At 27.2% G+C, this 16820-nt stretch overlaps 1 protein-coding gene across 2 annotated transcripts in view; it reads left to right on the top strand.

The window, feature by feature from the left end:
- Positions 1-16820, top strand: part of LOC100201451 (disheveled-associated activator of morphogenesis 2) — a 105707-nt gene that overhangs the window by 71925 nt on the left and 16962 nt on the right. For both annotated transcript variants that reach the window (XM_065805203.1, XM_065805202.1), the window contains exons 21-25: positions 2135-2223; positions 5507-5620; positions 5730-5830; positions 8222-8283; positions 8365-8425. In XM_065805203.1, the coding sequence (XP_065661275.1) occupies positions 2135-2223; positions 5507-5620; positions 5730-5830; positions 8222-8283; positions 8365-8425 (427 nt within the window). The remainder of the gene's footprint in view (positions 1-2134; positions 2224-5506; positions 5621-5729; positions 5831-8221; positions 8284-8364; positions 8426-16820) is intronic.

Genomic DNA, 16820 nt, shown 5'->3' with positions numbered 1-16820 from the left:
AAAAACATAAGTGACTATTTTAGTTTTTTGAATCTGACAACATTGAATCGATTCAGAATCTCTGTGGTTTTTACTGTTACAATAACGGGTGACAACTAAAAATCCGGAATGAGAAGAAATAATTTATTCATAACAATTTTATATGTTTGATATATAATTGATGACAACTTAAAATATACAATAAATTAATGGTTTTCCAAAAATGGCCCTTTATCCGCTACTCTGCGCAACTTTGTTTTAATGTTCGCGCAAGCTGTTTGTACACCAGTTGTGTATGTGTAATTTCTTTTAACAAATTAAATAAGCCTAGTTATACTGCTATAAAATATTTATTTCTCGGTATATTGTTTTTTTAAGAATAATGGTGCATTAATTGAGTTTAATCGCTAGTTAAGTATATGTTCAAATAAATGTTTAAATATTTAGTTACTTGTATTATATAAATTATAATTTCAAGATTGATTTAAAGTAAAAAGGCTTTATGTGCAAAGTATTTTAGTATTCAAGGTTTTCCACAACCTCTGTGTGAAAGAAATAGTCATTTTGATTCTTATAAGTTTACTTTTATCTCGTTATCTTGTTCGCCTTCAAATAGAACTGGTTGAAGCATGAATACTGAAAGAAAAGTTGAAAGGCAAATAGCACCTAGATCTAACTTTTATATGTCCACACAAAAAATAGCTCACTGTAAAAGTTAGCACACGCAAAAACAAAACTGCTAGGTAATCTTTCAGGCAATTGTTTGTTCAAATTGTTAAAGAACTGCAAACTGTTTTAGAACTAAAACAACTTGCAGTTTGATGTTCCGCTAATCGTACTTTTTTACTAAAAAAACATTTAAGATTTCTAGTAAGAGATCATCATCAAACATCTTTGAAAAATTAAATTAAATTGAAGAATCTATCTTAATTTATCTCAAATCAATAAATCTAGCAGTTTATTGATTGTAGATAAGGGCGTATATTGAGTATTGACTAATTGATTTTCTTAATAACTATTTTTTTTTTTTTTAATATTTGTTATTTAGATTGAGTTCAAATGGGACCAAATGAGTTCTTTATAGAGATGCTGGATTTTTCAGAGACTTGTGTAATTTTATTTAAATATAATGCAACAGCATAACTTTCAGGTTTTTATTTTAAAGAATCATTCTTAAAAACTATTGTAACTATGCTTTATTCTGAAAGGAATAATATAAACTCATGAATGTTTTGAAACAGTGGAGTCTAAAGATGCTAGGTATATGGAAAACAGTTGTTTTAGAATCCAGTTAGAATCCATGACTTGTTTTAAAAAAATTAAATTTGATGAAAGTTCAATTCAAGATAATCTTTGATTAAAGTTTTTGGTCTCATCTCATGCTGGTTTAAGAATATGTCTTTAGTGTGAAACCCTATCAACAGGATCTAAATATTCCTGACTCTAGGATCTTAGATTTTTGGTGAGACTGTTGAGACTGGATTTAACAAAAATGTGTGAATAATAAATCCTCCTAAATCTTCCTAGTAGAAGATCCCAAAACTATTCTACATTAACTTATAGCTTCAAGAAAACAGCACCTTATGATGAGATTTGTATTATTACTAAGAGCTCTTTTTTTAGATCTATGACCTGGTTTCAATGAGTGATTGAACTCTAAAAATATTCTTTAGAGGAGGTTGCCCTACCATATTTGGTAGGCAATAACTCAAATGCTAATATTAAACAATTTTTGATATACTTACGATCATCTCACTTCCTTTGTTTAATAACTTAACAATTTTAGATATGTTAAAAATACTTGCTTATTTAATTTTTGATATAATTTAAGTTTCTCTTTGTAAAATTATGTAGTTCCATTTATCAAGTATCATAGATGTATTTTTGGAACATATGCTGATCAATGTGGTGAAGCATTACATGCTATGTAAAAGAAAGACATAATGAAAAATTTTAGCAGCTGTTTAAAATTTTGGAGGAAGTAGAATAATCTTTTTTAATTAAATGTTATACTAAACCAAAGTTTATTTGGGTGGCACAACTTTTTTCCTGGCTGTCTAAATGAGGAATAGTGATACTTATAAACTAAATTTCATTTTAATAATATTTTTTAATTAGTAGTATTTAGAATGTATTAAATATATCTTTTTTTAAGAATTGTTCATTTTGAAGAACGATTGAAAGCACTTTGTTATAAAAAAACATTTACTGAAAGGATATCTGAGATTAAACCAAAAATTCAATGTAAGATTTATTATTATGATTCTTTTAAAAGCATATATTAATTTAAAATATCATACATTTTATTTAATTTAAAATACCATCATCATCATCGTCATCATCATCGTCATCATCATCATCATCATCATCATCATCATCATCATCATCATCATCATCATCATCATCATCATCATCATCATCATCATCATCATCACCACCATCATCATCATCATCATCATCATCATCATCATCATCATCATCATCATCATCATCATTGTCATCATTTTCATTTTTGTTGCTGTCATCATCACCAACCAAAAGCTAATTGAACATTTCTGTGCATTGTATAAGAAAAACTACAAATGTTTAAACATGAAGTAAACAAAATTTTAAAAAAATTTATGGATATATTAAAACTTTAGTTAAAATTTTAAAAGAAGGTGCAGAGATGTGGTAACCTTATTGTGGTGTCTTTTAAAACCTTCAATTATTTTAAGTGTAGCATATAGTATGGTGATCAAAACTTTTACCTAGATATGATTTTAAAAATTTTTTAGTGATTGCAAAGTAGCAAAATTGATCATGTTTAATAAATTTTTTGATTAATGAATTTATTCTAATATTTAGAATTTCACCTAGATACATTATGACAGAAATAACATGCAGTAGCTAGATCTTCAATATCTCAATATCTAAAATCAAATTAAAATTACCAGTGTGTTTTTTTAACAGAGTTTTGAAATGGTAGATTTTATTTTTTACAACAGCTTGTGTTTCAATATTAGCTAACTAGCTGACCAGACCCGTAAATATACGGGTCTTTTTAAGTTTATTTCACACCGACCTTTTCTATACTTTTTCTTTATATATATATATTCTAGCTCTCCAAATCTGTAAAATACAGATCTTTGCTAAACCAACCATTTGTATACTTATCTATTCCACACCAATCATTTCTATACTTATTGCTCATTTACTTCAAATTTTTTTTGTAAAATAATTCATTCTAAAAAATTGCTTTAAAAGCAAAAAAAAAAGCATCTTCAAAAGCTCAGTGGTTTAGTGCACTTTTATTAGTGTTGTTTTGGGTGTCCTCCCCTAAACTGAATTAATTTTTTACAATCTGGCTATATATATTTATAGCAAAAAAATATATAAAGCAAAAAAACTTCTCATTGTTAAAATAAAATTTTAAAGTTTTCTCATATTATACATATATTAAACACAATTGTTCAATATACGCCCAGCAAACTCAACTTATGCTAAAGACATTTATTCTTACAGATGTTTGTACATAATGCTATACAAATGGCGGAACTAAGAAGATGACATAATTCTAGCAAACAAAAATTCTCAAGAGAGGGTAAAGTCATGGCAATTCTAAAATCGAAGTTTCAAATTTTCCGCTTGGATGAGACACTTGGACATAAATTTTTTTAAATACAATATCATAAATACAAAAATACAAAGTTTAAGCAAAAAAGACTTATAATTATTAGAAAAGTTTCTTTATATTACACACAATCCACTTATACAACATCATATACATCTCTATATAGGTGGATTTTTTACATTGGCATATAACATTTGTTTATATATATATTTGTTCATATATACTGTTTATATGTAAGCACATTTTTATTGTATTCAATTTTTTTAATTTGGTCATACATATTTATAGCAAAAAAAATAGATATAGGAAAAAAAAAACTTTGAATTATAATTAAGTTCTATTTTTAGTATAGTAAAATTTTTGCTAGCTACGGGCCACCCCAGTACCTTCTGAATTAGCAGGACGGGCTTATTAAGATTAATCTTTATTAAGTTTTAGACCATTTCATTTCAGAAATGCTGAGAGCTAACCGTTAGGCCACTAAGGCATATTGTTTGATAAAGGTTTTAACACTATTTAATAAACAAAAAACTATAAAATGGCAATAAAATGCTATAAATCAGATTAAAGGAGATATTGTCGCAATACGATTTTCAAGTAAAAGTAAAACTGTAAAACTTGATATATGTTTTAATATTACATAATTTGAAGTTTACATAAGTTAGATGTTTGCATACACTTTCTTTCACATTTTCTTATAAAAAAAGTGCTCGGACTCTTTTTTGTTATTACCCTGGTTGCAATGGCTGCCAAGAGTTCCATGTCAAACACGCTCAAATGAGCATAAGTGAAGCATTGTATGTATGTATGTATGTATGTATGTATGTATGTATGTATGTATGTATGTATGTATGTATGTATGTATGTATGTATGTATTTATGCATGTATGTATGTATGTATTTTAGTATGTATGAAATTATGTATGTAATTATGTATGCTGTAGTGTAGGGGTGTCAAAAAAACAAAGTTTTCAAGATGCGAATATGGAAATTTTAAGAAAAAATAAGCAAGAGTTACAAAAAATGATAGTTATAATTGAGGAATTATCTTTTATCCAGATATTTTTCTTAACTTTTGTTTTTTCGGGATATCCAAAATGTTTTCCATACATACAAGTTCAGGTATATATTTTCGCAATATATTTATTTTTTAAGCTTTTTCACTCATTGCTCATACAAAACTAAAAAAAGTTAAAAAAAAATTAGAAACAACTCAGCTAAAAGCAAAATTAGGAGGAAAATATATTCCGGATATTTTACCCAATTAATTTTCCAGATTTTTAAAATATGGTCTGGATGAACTATGTGTAACTACACATAGTTCATCCAGACCATATTTTGTATAATGGTAAAGAAAAGTGAAATACATATAGTGGTAAAGAAAAGTGAAATACAAAATGAAAAAAACTCATTCTATTATTGAGAGTATATTCAAACCAGCAATACAATAAGAGATATTATTTCCGGTAGTGTTGCCCTAATTGCTACAATTGCTGATATTTTTCCCAGTTTTTTGACAAAGGTTGCTGCTGTAATCCTTGATAGTTCTTGCGTTGATTTCAAAAATGTAAGTAGCAGCAGGTCAACAATATCTAGAAAGATGAAGCAAACAGCTTAAAAAATGCGAGTTACTGCTAAAGAAGATGATAAACTTAGCATCCAAGCTTCTTCCTACCCATGCATCATTTATTTAGATGGAAAAACACTTTTCGAATTCAATAATAGAATAAAAACTAAAATATGAAAGACTAATATTGATTTATTTGAATCTATATCTTCCTCAATTTTTCTTTTCTTGAAAATTTTTATATGCATTTTATTTTTTTAATTATCTTCCTCACAAAGATTTTCAATTCTTTTCTGATATCTTTTTACTTGCTTTTTTTTCCTAAACTGTATATTTTAATTTTTCAGGTATTGTATCTGCTTGTAGGCAACTTTCACGAAGTAAAAGGCTTTGCACTTTGCTAGAAATTATCTTGTGTTTAGGCAATTATATGAATAAAGGAAGTAGATCAAATGCATCTGGTGCGTTTCTGTGTTAAATAAAAATATTTTTAAACTTTTATTAGTTGTTGATATAAATATTTTAAATATTTTAAAAATAGTTATTGATTTTATCTTGATGTACTCATAGGTTTCAAAGTCATAAGCTTGAATAAAATTATAGATACAAAGTCAAGCTTAGATAAAAGAATAACATTATTGCATTATATAGTGGATTTATTAAGTAAAAAGGTATAATGTTTAATAGTTTTTAATTTTTTTGTTTTATATAATATATAGTGAACTTAAATAAAAAGATTTTATTTAAGTTCACTATATATTATATAAAATTATATTATGTTTTTTTCTTTTCTTCTGTATTTGTTCTAATAGTTTTTATATTTTAATGAAAAACTATAAAGTTTATTAAATGGTTATTGATTGAATAAAAATTCATAGTTTATAAAATATATACAAATAATAATTATTTTTTTTATTTTTCATTTAATAACTTTAAAATTAGATTTAAGTTCATTATTTTTATGCCATAATAACAAAAATGAAAAAAAACCCCTGAAAATTCAAATATTTTTAATTGATATTGTAAACTTTAATTGAAGTAAAATATTTCAGTTTCTTGACATATAATGAAACCACATTTGAAACATTTCTTAAAAAGCTGCAATTTATTCTTATAAAGTTTCTCATATTATATTCAATTGCAAACTCTTGCATATCAATGTGGTAGTGGAGTAGTTACCAAACTTGTCTTCTAAGCAAATAACTCTACCATATCTCCTTATGTTTTTATGACACATGGCTTATTTCATTGTTCAAATCTACTTGCTTGAACAGTTTCTTTGTAAAAAGAAAGATTTTAAAAATATGAGTATCCTCTTAAATAAAAAATTATTCAAGATACATAATTTATTATAATAGATGCATAAAATTATTATATAAGATACATAAAATTATAGTATAATGGATAGGTTAATACAAAGTAATAACCTATCCATTATACTATAATTTTTTATTTCTTAAAAAATTAAACCAAAAGTATTGAAAAAGTTGATTTTCAAGCAAAAATACCATGAAAAGTTTTAAATCAGAAAGATTAAAAAATGGTAAAAATTGAAATCGATTTATGGCTTCTATTTTCAAAAAACTATTTAAAAAATTTTCATTTTTTCTATAAGATTTGAACTTACTTAATTTGTCAATAATATAAAATTAAAACAATCTAAGCTTTTTTGAGAATTTCTTTTTTTTTTCTTTAGACCAACAAGAGAAACTAGAGATTCTCAAAAAATTTTGATAGTCATCAACAAAGCCAAATTAAACATTCTACTATCTCTTATAAATGGATCTGATCTTATTATCTCTCCCAAGAATAAGGGTAAAGCATGGTTTGTAAAGAACTCTAATTCATCTCTTGAATCTGAATCCTCAATCCTGAAAATAATTTAAAGGTCTTCACCAGACCTCTCTTACAACTTTTTAACAAGTGCTAAACTAAATCTTATTTGGCTGCTGGGAAATGGCACTTGTGTTCCAATTTTAAAAAACTTTAATGATGACTCTAACCTCTCTAGCTATCACTTAATCTACTATTATTAATAAGTAAGTTTAGTTTGTAATAAACAAACTGCTTAAATCTTATTTTGAGTCTAATAACTTACTCAATACAGCTTTGATCCTTTTGTTGTACTGATAATTTGTTAGCTAAAATAACAGAAAGGTTTTATTGTGTATCAGATGGAAGAGGTATTACTCTGGACATACCAAAGGCTTTCAGTAAAGTCTGACATATATGAAAGAATATATTAATTTGATAACAGAATTTGTAGCTTGCTTTTATTCACTGACTCTTTCATATGGTGTATCTGGGAAAGTTTTGGAAAACATTCCTTTTTAATTACAGTGTTAATACTGTTCTTGATAGGAAGCACACTCTTTTGTTTTTAGTAAACTCAATTTTGGTTTTATATTATTTTGTGTCTATATTAATAATTTTGCTGACATCTTACTTTTAAAATATTTGCTGTATAATCCAGTCTTGATAAAAAGTTTTGAATTGCTTAGAACAGTCAATCTTGAGCATTGTCTCTTGTGACAGCTTGGAATAGCATTGGCTGGTGAGCTTCAACTCATATAAAACTCAGTTGTCTACTGCTTATAAATATCACAAATTGTTGGTATTACTATATTGATGAATGGCAACATTCTTACTGATTACTTTACTTTATGTTTTATCAGATTATCTTTCCTTACTGACCTTTTTTTAGGTTGCCCCAAATAATATCAATAATAATTGATAAAATTGATAAAAAGTAATAATTAACAATGAAAAAAACATAAAACAATTATATTAACAAAAAACAAGAGATAAAAATATTATCAATAATAATAATAAAAGTAACAATAGCAATAATTATAATAATAATGATTAAAATAATAAAAATAATATTATGATTAATTTAAAACATCAACATTGTAAATGTAAAATGGTGGGTCAAATAATACCATGATGCTTCTCATGTGGGCTATCTTCTTTTGTTCCACTGACCACTACACAATCTTGCATAACTTATTATTTAGCAAAGTTTTGATTCATGTTTTAATATGTTGTATTTAAATCTTTAGTTTCCACAAGTGTATAATCTTGAAGAAGAATTATTTGATGTCAAAAATGCTATTAAATATAAGTGAGTTATAAATTTTTTTAATACTTTTAAAATAATTATTATTTTAATACTTTTGAAAAATGTGTACTTTTTCTTGTTTAGCATTCCAGAACTTAATATAGATTTGAAGTTGTTAAAGAACGGTTTTCTGGATTTGCAAAAGGTTTAATTTGTTTTCGTTTTGCCAATAAATAGAATTTAATATTTTCCTTATTTTTGTGATATACTTTATTTTAGTAACAAAGATAATAAGAAAAAATCTGACTTTTTCCACTTATACAATTACAAATAAATAGATCTGCATAAAAGTATTGTTGGTAGTTTAGCAGGACCAGTTCTGCGATAGTCAACGGTAGAAAAACAATACAAATTGCTTTAAGAGCAAAAAAAATTAACATATACACTTTTTTCATATAAGAGATTTAGAAAAATGGTTTGTTTTTCTCTTACTTGCATAATTTTGATAGTTCAGTGGTTTAGTGTGCTGTCATTGATATTGATATTGATAGGTTCAAATCTGCCCCTTAATACAAAATGTTTTCAATTTTTTCAATCTGGTTGTATATATATATTTTTTGATTAAGTTTCAGACCATAATTTTTACTTGAGCTAATTACCTGATTGCATTAATTTTTATCATGGTACATACAACAACATACAACAACATAAGTATTTCTATATGGTACATGCCCAACAATTTCTAATGCTGTTTTGATATTTTTAGAAATTTTAATATTTTTTAAAAATTCTCCCCTTTTCGTTTGTTATAATATATAATATCTTTATACATGTTATGTATATAATATCCAAAGAATTTTAAAAATGTTTTATTTTTGTATTTTAAAAAATTGAAAAAAATTGAAAAAAAAAAAGTGCTTTCACAAGGATTTGAACCTCAATGATGCACATTAGAAATGCTGTGAGCTAACCACTTTGGCCATCAAGGTGTCTTGTACAACAAATTTTTTAATAGTATTTAACAAACAAAAGGCTTTATAAAACAGCAAATAACTGCTATAAATAAAATTTAGGATAAATAAAAATTTTATATATTGTCGCAATGCAATTTTCAAATAAAAGTTAAAATGTAAAGCTTGGTATATCTTTGAACAGTACATAATTTGAAGTTAACATAAGTTAGCTATTTGCATAAACTTTTGTTTACATTTTTTTATAAAAAAATTGCTGCGACTTTTTCTTGCCATTACCTCAGTTGCAATGGCTGCCAAGAATTCCGTGTCAAACACGCTCAAAAGGACGCTACTAGTATTAAGTTCAGCATTATTATATAGATGATATTAAGTCAATTTATTCTTCATCTAATAGGCTAGCCTAGGTGAAACAACACTTAAAAAAAAAAAAAAAAAATAGCCTAAAATTGCTTTTATAATTCCTTTATAATTATATACAATCAAGTCAAAAAATTATTACATAACCTAATTTGTACCCGTGTGTAATAACCGTTAGCGCAATTTTTTAGTCAATTAAGATAATATAAGTCAAAGCATTGGCATTAAGCTTGATGCTTGACTTGATCAAAAGCATTGGCATTAAGTTTGATGCGTAATCAAAAACACACACAGAAAAACTACCAAATTACTTCTCAAATGAATTATTTTGTCACAACAGAAATGTCGCACAGAATCATCATTGTCACAAACACCAGATCTAAGAATAAAAAGTCGGCAAAGTAGCTGTTGTTCTGCAACACAGGTTACAATATTTTCTAATCTTTTGCTCATGACACCGCTTCAGCAAGTGAAAAAAGTTCTTTGCACCATCAGCACAAGAAAGATGACTCTTGATGCTAAAATTAAATTTTTAATATTAAACTAAATTTGTGGACTGGGTTCAAATTACCATTTTGGTCATTTTTGATAAATTGGTTTTTTTTGATAAATACTCAAAGTTAAGTTTTTTTTTAGATGACAATTAAAAAAGTAATTTATAAAATATACTTAAAGAAAAGAAAATTTAAGTTAAAATAGTGAAAAATGTTAATAACTTTATAATTAATCATAAATAAGGTTTTTAAACATATCTTATCTTTCAATCATCAAAATATCTCTTTGGTTTTGAAAACATATGCTCATAAGATCTGCTTGTATGCTCATTTGAACAACAATCTTGGCATAACTTTGGAGGATGCGAATGAATAATTCAGTTTAAAACACAAGGATCCGATCTCTCTAAAAGACGACTCATCACATCTGTAAGTTGTTCTAGATGCAAGTCTTACAAGAGAGAAGTTTCAAATAGCTTCTAATATCTTTGTTGTTTAGACCTTCCTTTGATAAATTGCCAAGGCCATAACCATCATTTAGAATTATAAACTCAGTTGAATGATGAAGGACTCCGCGAAGAGTGTGGTTAATTTGTCACACCTGTCCAAAATTGGTAGAAACTACTTTGAAGCCTTCCAGAAAAACCCTTTTGAGGGATGATTTTTGTAATATTCCTGATCACAAAAATGTAAAATTTGAAATCATCTGTAACCGTCCTTGGAAGAAAATTTGATTTGAAAATTACATCCTACACAATAGAGAGAAAATGAGAGCATTCTGTTTATTTTGATTTTCTAGAGCATTCAAATTTGAAAGTTTATATTTAAACATAAATATTATCATATGTTTACATAACTAGATTAAAACATAAGGTAAAGATTTAAAAAACTTTGTGACATTTTCATAAAGTGATGTATTCTTTAGTAAATATTAGTTTTTTAATTCTACATTGCAAAACATTCTTAACCACACATGAAACCACAATCATGTCCATAATATTGATAGGAATAAAAAGAAGTATTCTGTGTGTTCTGAGAAGGAAGAAAGTTTTAAATTACTCATTCCTAAAAAAAAAAAAAATCTTAGTTTACTGGCAAAATAAAAAAATAGTTTTTACTCCCAATTTAGATATTCTTGCTGTTGTAGTCTACGAGACAAGTTTGCAGCCACTTTCCATATTCTGGATGGTCTACTGGCCACTTGTATCTGCTCCAATGAGACTTGAAGCTGTGGTGAAGAGCTTCAGTGGCCTGCTCACTATATTTTCCAAGGGAGTCTTGATTCTTTTCTATGAAGTGTTTGATGTGGTAAAACACTGCATGGACTTTTGGAGTAACACTTACTCTGTCAAGAGCCAGATAGGAGGCTTGGAATGATGATAGTTTTTCATAATAGTCAGGTTCCAGGGTCATTCCAAAGCAGGCAGACACCACTGAGAGGCTCATGGACAACATTCTTAAAATCTTTGGCTCTTTTGTAGTCCTTACCGTTGTCCTGGAATGCTTTGAAGCATTTTCTTAATGAACCAAATGTTCCAGGACTTCCACATGCAGACAAATCCTTTGAGTCAACTTCACACCAAGTGCATGGGTGAGTGCTTGAATGGGACTGCAAACCACAGATAATATTGGCTAACTTCAAATCACATGAGATGAGGAAATGGGCACCCTCAGGATGAATAAGATTCAAAATTTTTCTTACATTGTTGTAGTTTTCTGGAACTTCTTCTGCTACAGCAACAAGAAGTTGACGCTTCACTCCACTTTCTTTAGCTACTTGTGATATCAAGGTTTTCTTGCAAGGTGGAAACCCAGACTCTAACACTTGCTCCATCTCTTTAATGCCCAGACTGACCTTAAAGAAGCCACCACCACCATCTAGACCAAGCTTCACAATGTGCTGTGTATAGACTTGTCTTTGAAGCAGGACATCATTCAGAAGTTCTCCTAGGTTTTTGCAGTGTACAACCAATTGCTTCCTTCTCTGTGATTTGTCATTGCAGACTTCAATTTCAGTTTGAGTGAAATGAGCAGACAGCTTCATTTATATATAGTTGTATTTGTTTGCTACAAGTAAAATAGACACTTAAAGTATAATGATATTATGATGGATAAACAAACATAAGTAGTAAAAAGCATTTGACTATCTAATTAACAAATTTTGATCTTTGGCTAGGTGCTAGTCTAAATGTGTAAGAAAATATGCATTTACTGATTTGACACTACACTAAACCTGGATAATTATTTGATATGTTTGTAAGTTAAGTTTGGTGTACTTTATCATGCAACAAAATAAATTTTGTACTTATTCAAACATTGCCCTATCTCAAATTTAAGGGTACATTAAACACTAACTAATCTTTTATTTTATTATAAGAGATAACTAACAAACATATCTCTTTTTACAAGGGGCTTTTTGATAACGTGTCTGTGATTTCTTAAAATAGTAAACTAAGGATAAGAATGCTTAGTCTTAAAGCTTGTACATAACACAATAGTAATTTTAGCATAAATTTATGTACCTTTTGTGAGACACAAAGGGCGGCCACCTCTGCTTTGTGCAAATTTGACAGTTCCATGTGGAGATGCTTCTTTGAAAGTAACAACTGAAGCTGCAATTGCTCACTGACAAGAGAATCCCTCATTGCTAGTTTTCTCATGTTTTCATGAAATGAGAAGTCAGAGCAGTTATGTGATATTCCTTTTCCAAGAATTGACAAGCACTCTGAACATCTTTTTTGGTTTGAAGAAGACTGTGAATGTTCAGAGGAAGTCTCCAGTGGGTGTTTTTCATAAGACTTCAAAAGTCCTATTTGATAAATCAGGCAGTCACAGTCCTGTTCCCGATTTGAAGGTCTGACTTTTATAGTTTCAAATTGAAACATAAGAGGAAGTGAAACATTCTCACCATTTTTCTTCTTTCCAAGAGCAATCCTGCATGTGTCACAAATCCCTTTTGGAACTCTAGAGTCTGATATGTCAAGTTTCATTTGGAGCACAGTTTCAATTGTATTGATCAATTAATTGTTCAACTCTCTTGTACATTTTCTCAAGCAAAAGATACAAACTGTTTTTCTACAGTCTTCATGAATTTTCTTTGAGTTTAACATTTTTCTGAGACTTTTAACAAAATTTTGCTCAATAAAGGTCTAATTCTAAAGGTAAAGTATCAGAGAATTTGCTATTTCCCGAAAAAAATTTTGTTGACTTTTAAATATTTTAAATTCCAGGAAAGCTAAAGTTATTGCAAAAAAAATTGTTATTTGAGTATTTATTTAAGTATTTGATTGCTATTTTATCCTAAAATGCTGCAAAAATGCAAATGAAATATTAAACCATTGTTTTAAATTATCTTAAAACAAAGAAATTTTTCAAATCAAATTTTCTTCCACGGACGGTTACAGATGATTTCAAATTTTACATTTTTGTGATCAGGAAAAATACCAAAATCATCCCTCCAAAGGGTTTTTCTTGGGGGATTCAAAGTAGTTTCTACCAATTTTGGACAGGTGTGTTGTTCCCATCGCATATTTATAATAATGTTAAGTGTAGCATTATTGCGTTATATTTACATTATACACAAATCCACCAAATGCATGGTATGTCAACTTTTCTAAAAAAAATGGTAAAAATTACAGGGGTGTCCATTCCTATGGTCACTAATGTATATATATATATATATATATATATATATATATATATATATATATTTATCTTATTATATATATATATATATATATATATATATATATAAATATATATATATATATATATATATATATATATATATATATATATATATATATATATATATATATATATATATATATATATATATATATATATATATATAATAAGATAAATATATAGAATAAAATATTATTAAAATTTTTAACAAAAATAATAAAAAACAATAGAATAAAATATAAATGATAATATAAAGTAATAAAAGAAACTACAAAGTATTTAAATACACTACCAATGTGATAAATGCTGTTAGATAAAACTTTATTAAAAACTCAACAAATTACTAAAATTGGTATTTGATAAGATATAGAAACATATATAAAATTATTAAAAAAAAAAAAATCATACAAAGTTTAACACAGTCATAGATACCTAGATTGAATGTTGCTAACCAATCAAAAAAACAGATTTTGAATAAAATATAGCAAGAAAAACAACGAAACCACTACAACATCAAATATTAAAAACTATGTAGGGCGGTAAAAAGGATGAGATCAAACATTTAATTAAGATAGTTAAAAAAATGTTGCCACAATATGTTTGAGACTATTTATGCATAAGGGTGTTTTTATATTGTGCATATGTATGTACCATAAAAAAAGTGTTGGCATATAATAAGTCTTTGCTCACTAGCCAAAAATTCTATCCAATGGAAATTAATATTTTTATTATATTTGATGGTAATCTGCAGTGCTTGAACTAGACTGAACAATGAAAGCCCAGAGAGAAATATGAAACATTTCTATTGAAAAAACTTTTTATATAATCTTTTTCACCATCCATAAGACAATACTGCTATTACTGACTTTAGTCCTCATCACACTAAATGGGTTCCACTGACCCTTTTTTCCACTGACCCTTTTTTCCACTGACCCTTTTTTGGCTCTAAAGCTCAAATTTTGTCTTTTTCAATCTCTTATTCAAATTACTTATCTTTGTAACTTATTTTCTAGGCAACCTTAATCACCTTCACTCCTTGATTTGAGTCTTTGAACCTAGCCAGTGCTCTGTTTCTCCTTGTTCTCCATTAGTTGCTTCAGATCATTATGATCTCATTAAAACTTTTATCTTGTACTTTTTCCTTATCAGTAATCGATTTGATTTTATAAACATGTTGATCTTATATTTTTGTTGGTTTAAAGTATTTTTTTTTTTTTTAGTTTTGAATGGAATCATTTTTAATTTTTAGTTTTATAATTACTGAGTTTTATCAAAGCAATAAATACTAAAAAAATCATTAAGTTTACCATATATAAAATTAAAATAATTTAAATGCATTATGTGAAATTTAAATGCATTATGTCACTTATGTTATGATATTGTGTCACTCCTATAACTATAAGTTGTGCATAATTGAATTCTACAAATTTAATTTTACGACTCCATAAATGATTTATAATTGTTTTTATAGGCAGTCATAATGGACAAAATATGGCATTAAGAAATTTAATTTTAATTTTTTACAATAGTAAGTTCAGAATTGTTGATGATAACAAAAAGGTGTTTTGAAGTTTTGTTTTAAAAAAATAAAGCCTTAAACCACAAGCACACTTACTTAATAAACCATGAACTAATATATATTTTTTTGTTTTCTCTTAACATATTTTTATATTTGAAGATAAAATCTGTAATGGTTTTTTCTTAATTTGCAGTGAACTAATTTATTGATCATTGACTAAGGGTTGGCATGGGGCAGCAATCTTTTCTTTCATTATTCTTTGTTTTTTACTTCTTTTTCTGAATAATTAAAGCACACTATTTTAGATTAAGGTGTAAAAATGGTATTAAGAAATTGCATCCTTAGCTATGAATTGTTTGTGATGTATATATCAGTGATGAACTCAGAGTTTATTTGGGTATACCAGGGTGGCCAGCGGTCCTTGAAATCCTTGAAATCCTGGAAAAGTCCAGGAATTTTATAGGTCCTGGAAAAGTCCTGGAAAAACACCCCTTTTTACAAAAAATCCTGGAACTTTTTTATAGAGTTATATTTTCTCTTTATTATAAAAACTAGAAAATGAAATATTATATATTCCGTTTTCTTGTTTTCATCTTTTACAAAAATTTTAGTTTGATTATGTATTTTCTGGAATGATCAAAATATTTTAATTAATTTTACTATATGTATTAATAATTCTACTAATTATTTAGAAAGTAAAGTATACAAATAATATATATATATATATAAATTAATATATAATATAACTAACATAATGCCCGAGTCAAAGAACTGTCATTTCCAAACAGAATGGGAATACAATAAAAAGTATTCTTCTTGGGTAAAATTTTGTTCTTCAAATTCAAAGAAAGCAAGATGTAATTGGTGTCGAACAGATATTAATATTTCTAACATGGGAGTATCTGCTTTGGATTCTCATGCAATTGGTAAGAAGCATAAAGAGCATGCAAGGACACATAGGACACAAGGACACAGCTGATATATTCTTTACAGGTAGTTTTTAAGTTGTTTGATTTGATTTTTTACTTTTTATTTTTAAAAATATTTTTGAATTTTGGAATGCTTGGAGCAAATTGATTAGCTGTGCACTTTACCGGATATTAATTCATTTTTTTTTACACATTTCATTCCTAGATTTTACTACAGAAATATCTGGCTATAAAGCAGCTTTTGTTAACTTGCAAGATCATTTTCTCAATTCAAACAAGGTTTTAAATGACAAAATGGCACAACCTACTATAGAGGATCTTCAATCTCCAGCTCTGGTTACCAAGGCAGAAATAATATGGACCTTAAATGTTATAATGCCTCATTTTTCTTTAAGATCATGCTTAAATTTAAATGAAATATTCAAATCTATGTTCTCTGATAGTACAATAGCATCAAAGTTTGCATTAAGCAAAACAAAATGTGGCTACCTCATAAATTTTGGTTAAGCACCATACTATCGAGAGCAACTTATATCTTAAGTCAGAGCATCACCCATCTTTGTTTTGTCATATGATGAGAGTATGGATGTAATCTTTAAAAATGAACAAATAGACTGTGGAGTTAGATACTGGGATTCAA

The sequence above is a fragment of the Hydra vulgaris genome, chromosome 09 (assembly GCF_038396675.1).
Source record: "Hydra vulgaris chromosome 09, alternate assembly HydraT2T_AEP".
Lineage (NCBI taxonomy): Eukaryota > Metazoa > Cnidaria > Hydrozoa > Anthoathecata > Hydridae > Hydra > Hydra vulgaris.
This window is presented reverse-complemented; position numbering and strand designations above follow the sequence as displayed.